The 20781-nt window shown below is 56.7% G+C and overlaps 1 protein-coding gene across 1 annotated transcript in view; it reads right to left on the bottom strand.

Annotated features, from left to right (window-relative positions):
* LOC116956720 (uncharacterized) overlaps window positions 1-20781 on the bottom strand; it is a 54296-nt gene that overhangs the window by 6182 nt on the left and 27333 nt on the right. The window contains exons 5-8 of the mRNA XM_076054689.1: window positions 20516-20650; window positions 12574-13692; window positions 5914-5968; window positions 4514-4606 (exon numbers count right to left, since the gene is read on the bottom strand). Coding sequence (XP_075910804.1) covers window positions 4514-4606; window positions 5914-5968; window positions 12574-13692; window positions 20516-20650 — 1402 coding nt within the window. The remainder of the gene's footprint in view (window positions 1-4513; window positions 4607-5913; window positions 5969-12573; window positions 13693-20515; window positions 20651-20781) is intronic.

Consider the following 20781-nt stretch of genomic DNA (forward strand, 5'->3'; position numbering starts at 1 on the left):
TACACACTACACACACCACACCACATACACACCACACCACACACACCACATACACACCACACACAGACCACAAACACACCACATACACACCACATACACACACCACACCACATACACACCACACACAGACACACACAGACCACATACACACCACATACACACCACACACAGACCACATACACACCACATACACAACACATACACACCACATACACACCACATACACACCACATACACACCACATACACACCACACACACACCACACACCACATACACACCACATACATACCACATACACACACCACACCACATACACACACCACACACACCACATACATACACCACACACACCACACCACATACACACACCACATACACACACCACACCCCACATACACACACCACATACACACACCACATACACACACCACACACACATCACGTGTTCTCTCACCCGGCCCCTCCCCTCCCCTCTCCTGGACACCCCCCACACCCCCCAGCACCATCTGCTTACAATTTCCAGTTCCTGTGCCCAATAGCTGTTAACTCGCTCACTCACTCTCACTTGTTCACTCTCACTTGTTCACTCTCACTCACTCACCTGTTCACTCTCACTCACTCACTTGTTTACTCTCACTCATTCACTCACTCTCACTTGTTCACTCTCACTCATTCACTCACTCTCACTCATTCACTCACTCTCACTTGTTCACTCTCACTCATTCACTCACTCTCACTTGTTTACTCTCACTCATTCACTCGCTCACTCATTCACTCGCTCACTCTCACTCGCTCACTCTCACTCGCTCACTCTCACTCGCTCCCTCATTCACTCGCTCACTCTCACTCGCTCACTCTCACTCGCTCGCTCATTCATTCACTCTCACTCGCTCGCTCATTCATTCACTCTCACTCGCTCGCTCATTCACTCGCTCCCTCATTCACTCGCTCCCTCATTCACTCTCACTCGCTCACTCACTCATTCACTCTCACTCACTCGCTCTCTCTCACTCGCTCACTCACTCATTCACTCTCACTCGCTCACTCACTTGCTCTCTCACTCGCTCACTCACTCGTTCACTCGCTCACTCACTCGTTCACTCGCTCACTCACTCGTTCACTCGCTCACTCACTCGTTCACTCGCTCACTCTCAATCTCACTCACTCGTTCACTCGCTCACTCTCAATCTCACTCACTCGTTCACTTGCTCACCGGGGTGGGTTTGGTGGGATTCGATCCTAATGGGAATGTGCCACGACCGTGGCTCCCTCCCCCCTCTGTGTAACCTGGGGGGGTGGGGCCCTGTGGGGGTCTCCATAGCGAGCTAGCTGCGGCTGCTGCTGCGGCTGCAGTCTGGGGGGTTGGTTGCCCCTGCCAGCAGATTCCAGGCTCGCGCACACCGCCAGCTCTCTCCCTCTCTCTCTCTTTTTTAACCATCAGAGGAAAGGAGAAGATGCTCGGTGTAGTTGGCACTTTGCTGCTTCGTTCATCATCTCGGTTTTTGCTTTGTTTCTCAATGCTTTGCTTTAAGTGCCCCCCCCCCCCCTTTTCAAATGAAAGATTTCACGAAAGATTTGACGCTCTGCTCTCCTCCTTCTTACCCCTTCCCTCTCTCTCTCTCAACCCCCCTCTCTCCCTCCTCTACGTCTACGTCCCCCCTGTTTTCTATGCAATATTTTTAACGTTATTTTTTTAAAACTACGACAAGTGCTGCATCTGCACCCAGCTCGCCTCGCAGTCCTACGGCCTACCGACGGGGTAGCTCAGATCTGCACGCGGAGCTCTCCGTCATCTGCCACCGGGCACACGGCCCTCCCCCAGCGCCCACTTGCTCCTTGAAGGCCGGCACGGCGTGGGTCAGCCGCGCGTGCTCTCTCTCCACACGTCGGGAGAGAGAGAGCTGGCCTCAGTAGCACGTGGAGCCACCAGCTCTCTCTCTCTCTCCACACGTCGGGAGAGAGAGAGCTGGCCTCAGTAGCACGTGGAGCCACCAGCTCTCTCTCCAGACGTCGGGAGAGAGAGCGAGAGAGAGCTGGCCTCAGTAGCACGTGGAGCCACCAGCTCTCTCTCTCTCCACACGTGGGGAGAGAGAGAGAGAGCTGGCCTCAGTAGCACGTGAAGCTGCCAGCTTTTCTCCAGACACACGTGGGGAGAGAGTTGGCCACAGGGACACGCGTTCGTGGGGGTGAGAGCTGGGTCCCTGGGATACTTGGGGCTGTCAGCGCTCTCTCCAGACACACGTGGGGAGAGGGGGTGATTCACAGAGAAGTGAGCGAGGGGTTGGCCAGGTGGGTGAGAGAGAGAAAGAGTGGGTGAGCGAGGCAACAATTGACTAGGTGGGCGAGTGAGACGTTGAGTGGGCGAGCCAATGAGTGAGTGAGTGAGCAAGTGAGTGAGTGGGTGAATGAATGAGTGAGTGGGTGAGTGAGTGGGCGAGTGAGCGAGTGGGCGAGTGGGTGAACGAATGAGTGAGTGGGCAAGTGAGTGAGTGAGTGGGTGAGTGAGTGGGCAAGTGAGTGAGTGAATGGGCGAGCGAGTGAATGAGTGGGTGATCAATGAGTGGGTGAGCGAGAGAATGAGTCAGCGGATAATTATTGAATGAGTTCATGATTGATTAGGCGAGCGTGCGGATGAATTAGTGGGTGGATGAATAAAGGAGTTATTGAATTCGGGAGTGAGTGGGTGGATGGGTGAGTGAGTCGGTGATGACTGGTACAACCTGGATCTCTGTGGTATTCAGCGGTCCGGTGGACTGGATCTAGCTCCAGTCACCATGAGGGGTGGAAAGTTCTCCACTCGGGGCAGGAGACAAAGAATGAAGGGGGTGTGGGAGCGTGGCAGTGAGGTGTGGGAAGCTGCGAGTCCCAGGCTACTGTGGGCTCGCCTCCGCATCCACCAGAGTCGAGGAGTGGTGGTCGTGGTTACTTATGCCCCCACTGAAGACGAACATCCGTGGAGGGATGGAGGCAAAGCCGATGAGTCAGATGCCTTCTATGACCTTTCACAGGTGTTGGCTAAAGTGGCCCCTCGGGATAGAGTCAATTTGTTGGGTGACTTCAATGCCCGAGTTGGTCATGATGCTGGCACCTGGTCTGGAGTGATTGGAAGGCATGGGCCAGATCAGCTCAATAACAACGGAAGGAGGCTGCCTAGACTTCTGTTCAGCACATGGGCTTATAATTACTAACACGCTGTTCTGGCATCGGCGCATCCACACAACATCGTGGATGTGTAGTGACTTTGAATGAGTCACTGTAGCGCGTGCCGCCAGGGGATTGGTAGACAATGGAGTTGGGGTTAGCAGCCAGTTGGACCTGTGGGCAAGGCACGGAGCCTGCTAAGGGATTCAGAGGGTTGCGGGGCCGAGGGCGGAGCCTGGCCACGCTGGGGAGGATGAAAGGCGAGCTCCGACTCACGGTCGGGGCTGCTGCCGTCTGGAGTGGAACTCGCCGTGCCGTCGTCTTCGTCGTGATCTTCGCCCTCTTCAAGCTGCGGGTCAGGCAGCGTGTTGGCTCTCCCGACCCGGTGTGTGGTTATCCCCTAAGGCTGTGAAGGCCGGAATAAAGGAGAGAGAGTACCTCCTGCTAGTGTCTGTGAATTGGAACACGACAGATGTACGCCGGGTCCAAGCAAAAACATCTGCTGGACTATAAAGCGATGGAACAGCGGATGCGGGGCCCATGTCCTTGACACCAGGACCTACCGTGGAGCTGATCTGCCCTCTGACCATCGACTTGTCATCTTGTAAGATGCGCCTGCCATTCTTCCACTCTGGTGGCGGGTGTACACCCAGGACCCCATTCAAACTCACGGTGGCCTGGTCTCGGCTAGCTGATGATACTTGCAAGCGAGAATTTCACCGTCGATAGCCATCCCACGTCGGAGAATGAGGAGGCTTACCGCAGCCTTCACTCGGAGGTTCGGAGAGCCGTGCGGCGCTGCAAGGAGCTACTAACGCTTAACTTCTCTCGCACTGTATATTGCCAACCGTGATAATCGGAGTGGTGGCTGCTGAGGAGTAAAAAAAAGTCACTTGCGGTAAACATCCCCACCACTTAGTGGCAAATGGCGGATGTTGTTGTTATTGTTGCAGGTGAGCGAGCGTATGATCATGTGGGTGAGCGAATGGATGAGTGTGCGGGTGAGCGTGGGCGTGTGTGTGGTGAGCGCGCAGGTGAGCGAGCGGGTGCATCTGCCAGTAGTCATCTCAGTGAGCCAACCCATGGTACCTGCAGGGTCTGTCCCGTGACCTCCTGTCAGCAAGCTTTTGACACTTCACGTGGCCTCAAAATGCACTTAGCCAGGCACAGGCGCCGTGGTGACATCGCTTGGTGGCGAATGGCGGTTCAATGTTGTTGCTGTATGGTGGGCGCGTGGGTGTGTGTGGTGAGTGTGTGGTGAGTGTGTGGTGAGTGTGCGGGTGAGCGCGTGGGTGAGCGTAAGTGTGAGCGCGTGGGTGAGCGAATTGGCGAGGATGTTGATGTTGGTGAGCGTGTGGGTGAGCGACGCACCGCGTTGGGGAGGATGCGACTTGTAGAAGTGGAAGGTTCGCACGAGCGGGGGGCCCTGCCACGCGCGGCCGTGGGGGGCACCCAGGGAGGCGTCTGTGGGGGTGAGATGGGTACAGGGCAGCCGTCACTATCGTCATCATCGTCATCATCGTCATCATTGTCATCATCACCGTCATGATCGTCATCATTGTCATGATTGTCATCATCGTCATCATCATTGTCATCATCACCGTCATCATCGTCATCATTATCATCATCACCGTCATCTTCGTCATCGTCGTCATCACCGTTATCATTATCATCATTATCATCATCGTAGTCATCATCGTCGTCATCAACATCATCATCTTCGTCATCGTCGTCATCGTCGTCATCACCATTATCATCATTGTCATCATCATTGTCATCATCACCGTCATCATCGTCATCATTGTCATCATTGTCATCATCGTCATCATCACCGTCATCATTGTCATCATCGTCATCATCATTGTCATCATCACCGTCATCATTATCATCATCACCGTCATCTTCGTCATCGTCGTCATCACCGTTATCATTATCATCATCATCATTGTCATCATCGTAGTCATCATCGTCATCAACGTCATCATCATCTTTGTCATCGTCGTCATCATCGTCATCACCGTTATCATCATCATTGTCATCATCGTCGTCATCTTCAGGCGTGTGTCACACACAGCAGAGGAGCTACAGGGGGAGAGGGAGCTACAGGGGGGAGCTACAGGGGGGAGCTACAGGGGGGGGGAGCTACAGGGGGGAGCTACAGGGGGGAGCTACAGGGGAGGGAGCTACAGGGGGGAGCTACAGGGGGGGGGAGCTACAGGAGGGAGCTACAGGAGGGAGCTACAGGGGGGAGCTACAGGGGGGAGCTACAGGGGGGAGCTACAGGGGGGAGCTACAGGGGGAAGCTACAGGGGGGGAGGGAGCTACAGGAGGGAGCTACAAGAGGGAGCTACAGGGGGGGAGGGAGCTACAGGGGGGAGCTACAGGGGGGAGCTACAGGGGGGGAGGGAGCTACAGGGGGGAGCTACAGGAGGGAGCTACAGGGGGGAGCTACAGGGGGAAGCTACAGGGGGGAGCTACAGGGGGGAGCTACAGGGGGAAGCTACAGGGGGGAGCTACAGGGGGGGAGGGAGCTACAGGGGGGAGCTACAGGGGGGAGCTACAGGGGGAAGCTACAGGGGGAAGCTACAGGGGGGAGCTACAGGGGGGAGGGAGCTACAGGGGGGAGCTACAGGGGGAGCTACAGGGGGGGAGGGAGCTGCAGGGAGGAGGGAGCTACAGGGGGGAGCTACAGGGGGGAGGGAGCTACAGGGGGGAGCTACAGGGGGGAGCTACAGGGGTGGAGGGTGCTACCTGCGGGAGAGGCTGGGTACCTGACTGGTGCCGCGTTGCCCCCGAGCGCCGCCTGGCTCCTCCGCGAAGGCGCTCCTGGGTGGCATGCGGGAGAAGTCAGAGGTCACGTTCAATACCGGTGTAGGGGTATCAGGGGAAGGATTCCCACCAATAGGAGGCTTAGTGGGACGGTGACAGGAGAAGGTGGAGGGGTAATCGAGGAGATAGAAGGGGAGAACTGGCGGGAAGAGGGGGCCTTTGGCGGGAACGAGATTGAGACGGCTGGGGACAGGTGTGGATGGGGGAAGAGGGATAAAGGACGAACCCCCTGCAACCCTTGCGTCGGCTCTCCTTTACATCTGGTGGCAGCGGTGGGATTCACAGTGGCTACGAAGAAGAATCCCCGCGGAAGGGAGCCAACAGAAGAGGGAGCAGGGGCCGGGGATCCTCCACATCCAGGGCAACAAGGGGGCCGGCTACCAGGAGCAGCAGCAGGCGTCCCGGACCCCACGGAGGACCCCATGGAGGACCGCATGGCCCGCGTGGAGAGGGCACTCCAGGAGCTACTGCGGCGGAGTCCCTATGGGGGGCCCGCCGGCACCGTGACACCCACTCCCACACGTACCACGGGAGGAGGGGCCGCGGGACCCAGAGGCCGACCAGCCAGCCGGGTGGGAGCCGCAACCAGCCTCGTCACACGGGGAGCAGGTGGCAGGACGCGCGCGCCGGCTGGGGGCCGTCGAGAAATTCGTGGCCGAAGGAGAGGACTGGGAGGCGTTTGTCCGCTGATCCGAGGCTGTCTTCCACGCTCTCGAGTGGTCAGACGAGGAGGCGCTACGAGCCTTGCCATGCGTTCTGGACGATGATGCGCTCGCCTCTCACACCTCCCTTCCCTCACGCAGCAAGACGGTAGCCACGGGCGGCCTACGAGGCGTTGGGGGAGATCTACTGCCCAGCTGAGGGCGGCTAGAGAGTCCCCTATAGCCTACAGGGGTGCACCGCTCGTGTTGGCGAGGAGGGCTTTCCCTCGCCTGCTGACGACCACGAGGTTCTCGAGCGCCTCATCGCCTGCGCTTGCCACGCCGGCGTCGCGATGCCGGTGGTGACGCCGGAGGAACGCACCTCGCTGTGGGCCGCCCGGATCCTACAAGCCCGCGAACAGGTCATGGGCCGGGCGCTACCCGTGGGCCAGGTGGCTGGCGCGGCGAGGGTGGAGCAGCCGGGCCGTTACTGCGGCGCTACTGGGACCGGCGCCGCCAACCGCCGAACCTGCGCCGTCGCTGCAGGCTGCCGACGCGGCAGCTGGGAGCGGACCTCCTGCGTCCGAGCCGGAGCCAACGCTGCGGGAGGTCTACGCGGCAATCCGGGGGCTGGCGGAGCGGAGAGGCCAGGGGCGCGACCGGCCGCCGCGCCGCTGGCAGCCGCCTCTACGGTACCGCGCCGAGCCACCCCGACGGGACGCCCCGTGGGTCTGCCACCGTTGCGGTCGAGAGGGCCGCGTGGCGAGGGGGTGCCGCACGGAGCCGGAGGCAGCCAACGCCACCTGGAACCCGCCGGGGCCGAACCCCGACAGGCACCGGGCGAGCGACGCCGGACCGCCGGAAATACACAACTCCCGACGCCGCGACCTCAACGGGGGCTTCCTCGGGGTGGGTGCCATCGGTGTCGGGCCCAGGGCTCCACCGTCCTAGTCGGGGGAAGGGGACCGCGCCGGGGCCGGGGACGGCGCCGGGGCTGGGGACCGCGCCGGGACCTGCGACCGAGTCGCGGCCGGACGTGACGTTGCGACCGGGGGTGGCGTCGCGGCCGGGGGTGGCATCGCGGCCGCGGGTGACGTCACTATTTACCGGCGATGCCGGCGAGTCGCCAGGGGCAACGGCCCCGGGGCTTAGACAGCACACACAATTGCCGGTGCGCCGTGGAGCAGTTTTACGCACCGCCTCACCCTCGCAATGCGGCGGAGGGAGACAGCACCAGGGGGGCCACACCATAAAGGGGGCCCACGCCCCCACGGCAAAGGAAGGGGTCGGGAGAAGGGGTGGGCTTACGGGAAAGGGGGGGCTGCCCCACACCACCAGGGGAGCCCATCCTACATCACAAAGGGGGGGAAATGCGCACCACATGGGGAGCCAAGCCCGCGCCCCAGGGGGGAGCCCACACCACGTATCAAGGGTGCATTCACCCTGCTGCAACACACTCAAAAGGGGGGAACCCCATCTTCAGCCCATCCACATCCATCCCCCGTCATCTCACCATGCACCGCAGGATAGCGAGCTGCCGCCTGGTCAGTGGCCGGACTCACAATGGAGGAAGCTGGCAAGGCGGGAGGTAGCGGCCACGTCAGGAACCTCGGTCCTGGTCGGTGCAATCGCGGGAGCGTCGGCACACATCTTGGTTGACATGGGGGCATCGGCCACGATCGTCTCGAACACCGTGCACGAGATGCTGCCGGATGAAAACCGGCCTCTAGTCCCCGTCAAGACGACGTTCATCGCAGCAAATGGAGGCAGCATGGGCTTCCTGGGCCAGGTTGAAGTCCCGATACAGATCGGGCAGCTTGCGGTAGCAGGACCCATCCTTGTCTCCGCAACGCTTCCCATACCCTGCCTGTTGGGGACAGACTTTCTGCGGCGGATGCCAATGAAAATCGATCTGGCCAATGGGCGGGTGGAAGTCCAGGGAACTCATCTCCATTTCCTGAAGGCGGAGGGGGCCGGCCGGGGGGTACCCTACGTGCAGGCTCTGGTCAGCGAGTCTGTCTCCATTCCCCCGGCAGCCCAGAGGCTGATTCCACTGCGATATCGGTCCTCCCTCGTGACTGTCCGGCCGGACTCACCCATCCTGGTGTCTCCGGCATCAGCCGCCACGGATCGCCACGCACTGGTGGGGGCCGAAACCATTGTCCAGAGGAACCAGCGTCTGTTCATTCAGGTGCTGAACACCTCCAACAGAGCAGCGACGATGCAGGCTGGAACGGTTCTGGCCCACGTTAGTCCCTTGTCGCTAGGAGCCCCCGGGACGGAGCCCGAGCTTGTAGGAAGCATCAGCCAGTCCGAGGACAGGGGGGTCGACTCGTGGATGGACCAGCTGGTGGGGCCTGAGCCGGGATTGCCGCCCGACCAGAAGCACCAGCTGCACTCGTTATTGCAGGAGTTCTCGGACGTGTTCAGCCGGGGACCGTTCGACATAGGACGCACAAATCTGTTGCAGAACCACATAAACACGGGAGACGCCGCACCCCTGCGCCATAAACACACATAGAATGAGCCCAATGGAAAAAGGGCACATTCAACAAGCGGTGCAGGAGATGCTGCGGACCGACATAATTTCTCCATCCTCGAATCCCTGGGGGGCACCGGTGGTCCTAGTCAAGAAGTCAGATGGGTCACTGAGATTCTGCGTGGACTTCCGACACCTCAATGCCGTCACGCTTGCCGGCGAATATCCCCTACCACGTATTGACGACTCACTTGATGCACTGGCAGGAGCAAAATTTTTCAGTACGCTGGATTTATTGTCCGGGTTCTGGCAGGTCCCACTGGACGCGGACTCTCGGCCTAAAACAGCATTCCGGCCACCGCAGTGCCTGTTCGAGTTCAACTGCCTGCCTATGGGCCTCCAGACTGCACCGGCGATGTTCCAATGCTTAATGGAGTTCGTCTTAGCAGGCCTACAATGGGAAACGTGCCTCATCTACCTGGATGACGTCATTGTCTTCAGCCGATCATTCGAGGAACACATCGACCAATTGCGTCAGGTAATCCTGCGGTTCCAGAATGCGAACTTGAAGCTCAAGGCGTCGAAGTGCCACGTCATGCGGTCATCGGTATGCTACTTGGGCCACGTCGTCAGTGAGTCTGGAGTGGCTACAGACCTGGAAAAGACGGCCTGCGTGAGGGCCTGGGCTGTTCCCACCACGGTTCCAGAGGTACGCAGGTTTGTGGGTTTCGTGTCCTACTACCGCCGGTTTGTACCCAACATTGCAACCATTGCAAATCCCTTGCACGTGTTGACGGCGAAGAACCAGAGGTTTTATTGGGCCCCTCTGGAGGAGAAGGCATTCCAGCAGCTGCGCTCGCGTCTGACAGACGCACCACCATTGGCCTTTCCGGATTTTGGCCTCCCCTGTATCCTTGACATGGATACAGGGGAGGCCAGCGATGTAGGCACCGGCAGCGCCTTGTCACAAATCCAGCAGGGTCGGAAGGTGGTTATCGCCTATGGCAGTCGCGTGCTGTCATCAGTGGAGCAGCGCTACTGCGTCACACGTAGGGAACTCCTGGCGGTTGTTCACTTCGTGCAGCAATTTCAACCCTACCTGTATGGTCAAAAATTTACAGTCAATCCTGACCACGCGGCCTTGCAGTATTCGCTCCGCATTGATAGCCTTCGGGCCAGCTGGCCAGGTGGATAGAGCACCTGCAAGAGTACAGGTACCAAATGGTGCATCGCAAGGGGACAAGACACGCCAACGCGGACACATTGTCCCGGATGGCACCCCAGGGCCCCTCGTGCATGCACCACAGGCGGGGCGCGCTGCAAAGAGGCGAGGCCGGAGGGAACGGTCATCGCTCCCGTACACACGGCAGAGGGCGCACAGGGTGAGGTCCAGCTGACCGACCACGACCTGGGGCTGACCTTGGATAATTGGAGACGTCTACAGCTGGAGGAAGCCCCCCTGCGAGAGCTACGCGCCTCAGCATAGGCAGGGGGGGGGAGGAGTACGTTGTATGGGAGGACCTCCTCATGCGGTGGGACCCGGCAGGCCGCCGGCGGTGCCTGGTGGTTCCGAGTCGCTGCGTCGACAATTGGTCATGGACGTACACTGCCGCCAGCTGCTGCACCTGACGGGGCGGAAGACACTGGCCACATTACAGGGTCGGTACTTTTGGCCAGGCACGACCGCTGACGTGCACCGATGGGTCGCTACCTGCGTCGAATGCGCGCGGCGGAAGCCACCACCCCGGGTAAGCCGGGCGCCCCTGCAGCCCATCACGGTGATCAGGGTCAACGAATTGGTCGCATTGGGCATCCTGGGACCGCTGCCGGTCACGCCACGGGGAAATGAATACCTGTTGGTTGGTGTCGAGTACTGCACGAGGTGGCCGATGGCGTGGGACCTCCTGGACCAAACGGCACAGACCATCGCCGATGCCTTCGCGGGGGGCTATGTCCTTGATAAGGGGGCACCGGAGCTGTTGCTCATGGACCAGGGCAGGAATTTCTCCTCACAGCTATTGAAGGACGTCTGCTCTATCCTGGGCACTAAAAAGGTCGGAACATCTCCGTATCATCCCCAGACCGATGGGATGGTGGAGCGGCTTAACCGCACCATAGCGGCCATGCTGTCCCAAGTGGTGGACGAGAACCACTCCAACTGGTACCTCCAAATTCCATCGGTCTTAGCGGCGTACAGGGTGGCCCCGCACGTGGCAACGGGGTTATCGCCGTTTTTCCTGATGTACGGACGGGATCCCGTTCCGCCTATTGAGGTGCAGCCGACGGACATTCCCGCAAGAGCCAACGCATGGCCCAAGGCACTAAAGGCCTCCCTCAATTATTTGAGTGAGGCCCGCCTGGCAGCCGAGGCCGCATCAGCCACCAGCCAAAAGAGCAATGTACGGATACGAGAGAGGACAGTGACAGCCAAGCCCTTTAAAATTGGGGACCAGGCATGGCTACAATGTCCTCAGGTGCTGGTCGGCCTCTCACCGAAGTTGCACCGACCCTGGAAAGGGCCGGTCGAGGTCATTAAAGCACTCCGACCGCAGTGCGTCCAGGTCCAACTGGGTAAGCGACGATGGTTTGTACACCCCACCCGCCTTAAGCCATACATCTCTTCGCCATCATCACCACCATCGTCACCACCATCATCATCACCCCTACCCGGGCCAAGGTCGCCGGCCACCACTCGCCGACCGGCAGGGGGTCTGGTGCCCTGTGTTCCCTTGTCACCTACAGCGCCCCATGTGAGGCCTGACGGAGAGGCCGCACGACCGGGGGTCGCGGGGGCTGGAGAGACAGCAGCACCAGACAAAGCGACACCGGCGCCACCGAACCGGGGACCGCGACGAGAGGGCCTTCGAAGGAGGGGGTCGCCGCGGTCATCTGCTGCCTGTGGATGCCCGGGCTGTTACGGGACTCTGGCTGGAGACCCGGGCAGACTGTTCAATTGATTTTGTTGCGTTGTATTGAATAGTATGGTTGTGGGGGGTTAAGGACGGTCGTCACTGTCAGTGGGGGGAGGCTCATGGGGAGATTTAAATGGTCCATGGGGTAGGCAGAACCGAGGACGTTTTTTTTTTCTCCGGGGGGGGGGGGGCGGAGGTGATGTAGGCGTGTCAGGGGAAGGATTCCCACCAATAGGAGGGTTAGTGGGACGGTGACAGGAGAAGGGGGAGGGGTAATCGAGGAGATATAAGGGGAGAACTGGCGGGAAGAGGGGGCCTTTGGCGGGAACGAGATTGAGACAGCTGGGGACAGGAGTGGATGAAGAGGAATAAAGGACGAACCCCCTGCAACCCTTGTGTCGGCTCTCCTTTACACCGGTAGTGCCCTGACCCCACACGCCACCCCAACACGCCCCCCCCTCCCCCCCCCGCCCCACACAGTTCTGAAAACTGATTACCGGTTTAACCGTTGACCCTTTGAACTTTGACTTGGTGAGTTCGACGAGGTCAGCCACGGGTCATGAGACTCACCCACGGTGGGAAGAACTCCTGCTCGTCATCATCCTCCTCCTCTTCCTCCTCTTCCTCCTCTTCCTCCTCATCCTCTTCCTCCTCTTGTTCCACCTGCCCCACCTCCTCCTCCACCTCATCTTCCACCTCTGTCGCCACCTCTTTCCTGGTTGCCGCGGAGACCACCTCATCGCTGGACCCGCCGGGAGCCTCCTCCGCCGCCGCCGTCGTCGTGACCACCCACCTCGTAGTCACCACCTCCTTCGACGTGGCGGTGGCGGCGGTGGCACTGGCCGGCGCCACCTCTTCTACCGTGTCTACCGTAGTGTCTACCATAGTGTCTACCGTAGTGTCTCTCGTGTCTACCGTAGTGTCTACCATGTCTACCGTAGTGTCTCTCGTGTCTACCATAGTTTCTACCGTAGTGTCTACCGTGTCTACCGTAGTGTCTACCGTAGTGTCTACCATAGTGTCTCTCATGTCTACCGCAGTGTCTACCGTAGAGTCTTTCGTGTCTACCATAGTGTCTACCGTAGTGGCTACCGTAGTGTCTCTCGTGTCTACCGTAGTGTCTCTCGTGTCTACCGTAGTGTCTACCATAGTGTCTACCATAGTGTCTACCGTAGTGTCTCTCATGTCTACCGTAGTGTCTACCGTGTCTACCGTAGTGTCTACCACAATGTCTACCGCAGTGTCTACAGTAGTGTCTACCGTGTCTACCGTAGTGTCTACCGTGTCTACCGTAGTGTCTACCATAGTGTCTACCATAGTGTCTACCGTAGTGTCTCTCATGTCTAATGTGTCCCCTGTGTCTCTCGTGCCTCTCGTGTCTCCCCTGCCTCCTCTGTCTCCCGTGTCTCCTCCATCTCCCGTGTCTCTCGTGCCTCTCGTCTCTGCCGCGTTCCCCGTGCCTGCCGTGTCCTCTCTATCCCCTTGATGCTCGATGCCGCCTCGTTCTCTTCCATCCCCCGTGTCACCTGTGTCTCCTCTATCACCTCTAGCCCCCGTATCCCCCATGTCCCCTGCGCTGCTCTGTGTGGACTGCCACCATGGCACGGAGGTTGAAGTGTCGCCCTTCAAGGAGGTGGAGGAAGTGGTGGAGGTGGAGGCATCATCTAATGACTTCACGTCCAGCTGGGGCTGTAAGACAATGGCACAGACGACTGCGATGCTAGCTTAGGGGCACCCCCAGTGGCAGCTGTCTCTGCGTGCTAGTAGGAGGGTGATGATGATGCTTGCTACTGTGTGAGGCTAGCTTAGGGGCACCCCCAGTGGCAGCTGTCTCTGCGTGATAGTAGGAGGGTGATGATGATGCTTGCTACTGTGTGAGGCTAGCTTAGGGGCACCCTCAGTGGCAGCTGTCTCTGTGCATTATCCTGAACCTAAAAACTAAACAATTTTTTTATTTTACCAGGTAAGGCCCCACTTGAGCTACTCGCTCACTCACCTACTCACCCACTTAACAACAACCGCCATTCGCCACTAAGTGGCGGTGACGTCACCACAACGCTTGTGCCAGGCCATGTGCACCTTGAGGCCATGTGAAGTGTCGAACACCCACTGGCAGGAGGTCAAGGGGCCGACCCAAGTGCCACAGGTCGACTGACTGAGATGACTGAGATGACTGGCTGATGCACCACCTGTGCCCCCTACTGTGCCAACTTGCTGTGCTTTAGCCACCCCGCGCTCCGCTCGTTGTTGTGAGCGTCGCTCCCCCGCCCTCCATTGTTGTTGGAGGGCGACTGCCTCCAACTGCCCAGTAGCATCCTTCACGAGCCTCCTTGACACAGCTGGTACCAGTCATCGGCAAGTCCACTCAGCTCCACGTCCTTCTGTACCACGTCACTCCATCTCTTCTCTAGCCGGTGCCGCGTCCATTTAGCCCCCTCGATCCGACCGAACAAAAGCTGTTGAGGCATGCGGTGGCTGGGCATGCGGGCTACATGACCCAGCCAACGTGGCCTTGACTGCCGGAGGAGCTCACCAATGAGACCTTGTCCAGATCTTTCAAGGATTTGTGAGCTCCTCACACAATCCAGCCTGGTTAAACCCAGGATGGATTGTAGGCAGGTCAGTCTAAATCAGGGGTCGGGAACCTATGGCTCGCGAGCCAGATGTGGCTCTTTTGATGATTGCATATGGCTCGCAGATAAAACAAAATATTCTCACTTGTTTTAATCCATCCATCGATTTTTCACTGCGCATGTCCTGTTCAGGGCTGCAGGAGCAATTGTCCATTATTTTAATTGGATGATACTGGCCTACGTTTGCCGTTGCTGGGTAAAACAGGTAAACGCCCCCTTTTGAATCAGTCTGAGACTGCGTCTGCTCGGTCATTAGCTCAAAGCTAACCCTTCGACGAAGAAGATGGCGAAAAGAAAAAAAGACGACGAGTATCGTACATTTCAGGACGAATGGACCGAAGAATTCGCCTTTGTGGAGAGAGCGGGTTCTGCGGTGTGTCTAATTTGCAATGACAAAATTACATCGTTGAAACGGTCGAATGTAAAGCAGCACTTCGACACGCGCCACGCTACCTTTGCATCAAAATACCCTGCGGGAGACAGCAGAAAGAAAGCGTGCCAAGAGCTTCTGAGCAGGGTGCAAGCTAGCCAGCAGCAACTCCGCGTATGGACCCGGCAAGGTGACTATAATTCGGCTAGCTTTGCTGGTTCTTTAGCAATAGTGAGGAACGGAAAACCATTCACAGATGGCGAGTATGCTAAAACGTTCATGCTGGATGTAGCCAATGAACTTTTTGATGATCTTCCGAACAAAGACAAGATAATCAAACGGATACAAGACATGCCTCTGTCGGCAAGAACTGTTCATGATCGTACCATCGTGATGGCAAACAAAGTGGAGGAAACGCAAGTGAAGGACATAAATGCAGCGCCGTTCTTTTCTCTGGCTTTGGATGAGTCAACAGACGTGAGCCATTTGTCGCAGTTCAGCGTGATTGCAAGATATGCTGTTGGTGACACACTGCGCGAAGAAAGTCTTGCTGTTCTGCCATTAAAAGGGTCCACAAGAGGTGAGGATTTATTCAAGTCTTTCATGGAGTTTGCTCAAGAAAAAAGTCTACCTATGGATAAACTTCTCTCAGTGTGTACTGATGGTGCTCCGTGTATGGTGGGGAAAAACAAAGGATTTGTGGCGCTTCTCCGTGAACATGAAAATAGACCCATCCTAAGTTTCCATTGCATTATACACCAGGAGGCACTTTGTGCTCAGATGTGTGACAGGCAGTTTGGCGAAGTGATGTCGCTGGTCATTCGTGTGATCAACTTTATTGTTGCCCGAGCCTTAAATGATCGCCAGTTTAAAACACTGCTGGATGAAGTTGTAAATAACTATCCTGGTCTGCTTTTGCACAGCAATGTGCGTTGGTTGTCAAGAGGGAAGGTGCTTAGCCGTTTTGCGGCTTGCCTGAACGAAATCCGGACTTTCCTTGAAATGAAAGGCGTCGGGCATCCTGAGCTAGCCGACACCGAGTGGCTCCTCAAGTTTTACTATCTCGTAGATCTGACTGAACATCTGAACCAGCTCAACGTGAAAATGCAAGGCATTGGAAATACAGTGTTATCCCTTCAACAAGCTGTATTTGCTTTTGAAAACAAGCTGGACCTTTTAATCACGGATCTTGAAACAGGTCGTTTACTACATTTTGAAAAACTGAGCCAATTTAAAGATGCATGCACAGCAAGTGAGCCCATTCAAAACCTTGATCTCCACCAGCTAGCTGGCTGCACATCCAGTCTCCTACAGTCCTTCAAAGCACGCTTTGGAGAATTTCGTGAGCACACTCGTCTTTTTAAGTTCATCACCCATCCAAACGAGTGTTCACTGAACACAGCCGACCTGAATTACATCCCTGGTGTCTCCGTCAGAGATTTTGAAGCAGAAGTGGCTGACCTGAAGGCCTCAGACATGTGGGTGAATAAGTTCAAGTCACTGAATGAACATTTGGAAAGAATCACACGACAGAAAGCGGAGTTGGCGAGCAAGCACATGTGGACAGAAATGAAAAAACTCCAACCCGAAGACCAGCTGATTCTCAAAACTTGGAACGCGCTTCCTGTCACATACCACACACTGCAGCGTGTGAGTATTGCTGTATTGACCATGTTTGGATCTACGTATGCATGTGAGCAGTCATTCTCTCACATCTTAAAAACATCAAGTCCAACCTACGATCACGTTTAACGGATGAAAGCCTCAACGCTTGCATGAAGCTTAACCTCACCAAGTACCAACCCGACTACAAAGACATCAGCAAATCCATGCAGCACCAGAAGTCGCATTAATGGTGAGTGTTATAACAACATTATTTAAAAGAATACATTCAGAGGCTTATTATACTGACATTTAGTTGAATTCACTTTTAAAATATATTATATGGCTCTCACTGAAATAAATTTCCAATTTTTTTGCTTTCATGGCTCTCTTAGTCAAAAAGGTTCCCGACCCCTGGTCTAAATGTTTCTAACCGGCGAAGATCCTCCATTAGGGGGGTCCATGTTTCGCAAGCGTAGAGAAGGGAGGTAATGACTGTGGCGGAGAAGACCTGAAGCTTAGTGCGGAGCGACAGACCAGGTAGCTTCCAAACAGCGTTACGCAACTGATGAAAAGATATTGCCGCTCGACTGATTCGGAATGAGACCTCTGCTGTTAAACTGGAGCCGGTCATAAGCACACTGCCCAGGTATGGGAAACTCTCCAATCTCTCCACAACTGCCCCATCACCGATTAGGAGTTATGGGGGTGGAGTGTTCGATGGTATAAAATACCCAGGCAGGTGCTTAGTTTTGATGGTAAGGCCCCACCTCTTAGTGGCACGCTCCAGTCTCAGCAGCAGCGTCTCCAACTCCTCCTCTGAATGCGCAGCTATTACCAAATCGGCATACATAACGTGGTTGAGCAATAGGGAGCCATCCCTTGACAGCACCCGGGAATCGATCAGCCTCCCATTATATCTGTGTAGTGGAGTAAATAATACGCATAGGAATTAGCCATATACAGTACATACAGACAGACAAGGAGAACGGGTCACATGAGGTCGAACAGGTGGTCGAGTGGCGGGTGGCGTAAACAACCCGAAGTAATTAAGGGAGTCGTGGCACGAGGGCTGTGATTGGTCGAGAGGCTGTTAGCGTTAAGTGGTGGCGTCTGGATGTCTGATGAAGGGGACAGGTGCGGGCTGGCGGGAAACGGCCAGCGAGCCACGTGGCAATTAATTAAGGCTAATGCGAGAGGGGATAAAACGCGAGGTGGTTTGAACGGAGGGGAGTTGCTGCTGGGGAGTTGTTGCTGGAGAGTTGTTGCCGGGCAGTTGTTGCCGGGCAGTTGTTGCCGAGAGGTGAAGAGATACGAAGAAGACAGCTGGAAATGTTAGGGAAGAATAGATAGAGAGCTGGACCCCAAAGACAGTAAATAGCGATAGGGAGAGTCTGCGTTAGCGGAGATAGATAGAGTCACTATGTGTGAATAGATGGAAGTTACGGCGTGTGAAGAGATAGCGGCGATACTGTGTGTGAGGAGATAGAAGACGAACCACTGTGTGTGGAAGGGAAGACACTGTGTGTGAAGAGATAGGCGAAGAAACACTGTGTGTGGAAGGGGATGCATGGACGATGCTGAAGTAAATTGGAGTGTCCGAGTTGGCGGAGCACGGAGAGAATTACTGTGTACGGAACGATGGAATAAAAGTGACGGCGGAAAAAGAGACGGTTGTCGTCCGAGTGAATTCACGGCACTACATCTGTACCAAATGGAAATTCACCCGGTACAGCTATTGAAGGCTTCACGAACTACGTGGTCAAAATAGATGCTAATTAATGTGGGAGCCAGAGGACATCCCTGTTGCACCCCAAGTTGTATAGGGAATGGCTCTGCTTCTCCTCAGCGTGCCTAGCAAGGCGAAGTTGAATAATCCTTGCCATGACCTTTCCCGGCACACTGAGGAGTGAGATACCCCTGTAGTTGTTACAGTCTGTGCGGTCCCCCTTCTTAAAAAGCGGGACCACCAGGGCATCCTTCCAATCCTGCGGAACCCGTCCAGTGGTCCAGACTGTTGTTATGATGTCATGTAGGGCAGTCTGTGCACAGATGCCACCCTCCCTCAGCATGTCGCTTGGGAGATCATCTCTGCCCCGTGCCTTTCCTGGTCTCAGACTCCGGATCGCCTTCAGTACTTCCTCAACAGATGGCACCTCAGCCAGCCACTCACAGGGGGTGTTTCTTCCAATATTTGAGGCACCGCAGCCTCAGCAGGTTGAGGGATTTCCACTCCCCCAGGACCTCACAGAAATGCTCAGCAAATCTGCAAACCTGTTCCTGGGGGTCGGAGATTGGATCACAGTTTTTCCCCCAATGATGGTAATAGGTGTGGTGCTGTAGGTTACTTTTTTATGGAGTTAAATAGGGATTTGTGATCATGGGCCACTGAGGCAGACTCCATCTCCTCAGCAATCCGCGACCACCACCCATCCTTGCAGCGCCTCACGGCTCTCTGAACCTTCGAGCGAAGGCTGCAGTAAGCCTCCTCATTCTCTGACGTGGGATTCTGTAGTCGATGAGAGTGGGCCTGTCGCTTTTTCTCAACTATCCTGAACACTTCCTCTGTCAGCCAGGGTCTCTGGGGAGGTCTGGACCGCGTACCAAAAGCAGCCATTGCAGCTGCATGAGTCACAGCCCTAAACCTCGCCCATTTACCCTCGACATCAAGAGAAGTGGGGGACAATGCCAACCCCAGCCGCAAGCGATGATGAAACTTTCATCAGCTGAGACCAGGCCACTTTAGGTTGGAATGGGGTCCTGGGTGTACACCCACCACCGGAGTGGAAGAATGGCAGGAGCATCTTACAGATGACTAGTCAATGGTCAGAGGGCAGATCAGCTCCACAGTAGGTCCTGGTGTCAAGGACATGGGCCCGCATCCGCTGGTCCGTCACTACGTAGTCCAGCAGATGTTCTTGCTTGGACCCGGCATGCATCCATGATATTGTGTGGATGCGCCGATTCTGGAACAGAGGAGTGGCAGCCTCTCCTCCGCAGTGAGCGTTCGAACATTCCATGTGACCACACGAAGTGGCTTTTCATTGTTTCTGGAGGATCCCCGAGAGTAAAGATTCAATCTCCTGGCTCCGCCAATTGGGGTTTGGCCAGGAGACGTCATAGACGCCTGTCCCCCCGGGGCCTCTGGCACAAGCTTATCTAGTTACATATTTTAGTCATGGTTTAGTGGTCATTTATTGAAGGTGAAGGGGCTACCAGCCCCTCGCACCCGTCCAGAGCCCCTGTTTAGCCACTGTGATGGTCACCGACGCCATAAGGGGAGAGGCCAATCGGAATTGGCCCCTCCCCTTACAGCACTGTTCACGACAGAGTTGCCCGTCTGGCACTCACCCACTTCCTCACTCACCCACTCACTCACTCACCCACTCACTTACTCACCCACTCACTCACTTACTTACCCACTCACTCACCCACTCACTCACCCACTTACTTACTCACTCACCTGCTCACCCACTCACTCACCCACTCACTCACCCACTTACTCACTCACCCAATCACTCACTCACTCACTCACCCACTTACTCACTCACTCAACCGCGCACTCACTCACCAACTCACCCACTCACCCACCCACTTACTCACTCACCCACTCACTCACTCAACCGCGCACTCACTCACTCACCTAATTACCCACTCACTCACTCACCCGCTCACTCACCCGCTCACCTGACCAGGGACCCCCTGCGGATTCTCAACCCTCTCTCCCCCCACCCCCCACCCCCCACTCCCCACCCCCCACCCTCTCCCCCCACCCACCACTCCACACCCTCTCTCCCCCCACCCCCCACTCCCCACCCCCCACCCTCTCTCCCCCTACCCTCTCTCCCCCCACTCCCAACCCCCCACTCCCCACCCCCTACCCTCTCTCCCCCCACCCCCCACTCACCTCGGGGGGCCGAGTGGCTATTGGGGATCGCGGAGTGGTGAGGGTGGTGAGGGTGGGGGGCTCCGGTAGACCCTCTGCCGTGGGCTCCCCAAACGGGGGAGGAGAAGGGGTCGTGTGGTCGCCGGCTCCCCCCTCCTGGGGTGGGGGGGGGGGGAGCCGGTGGTGAGTGAGTGAGTGGTGAGTGAGTGGTGAGTGAGTGGTGAGTGGTGAGTGAGTGAGTGGTGAGTGAGTGGTGAGTGGTGAGTGAATGAGTGGTGAGTGAGTGA

This window comes from Petromyzon marinus, chromosome 67, assembly GCF_048934315.1.
Source record: "Petromyzon marinus isolate PM22_M1 ecotype Great Lakes invasive population chromosome 67, UKy_Petmar_22M1.pri1.0, whole genome shotgun sequence".
Classification (NCBI taxonomy): domain Eukaryota; kingdom Metazoa; phylum Chordata; class Hyperoartia; order Petromyzontiformes; family Petromyzontidae; genus Petromyzon; species Petromyzon marinus.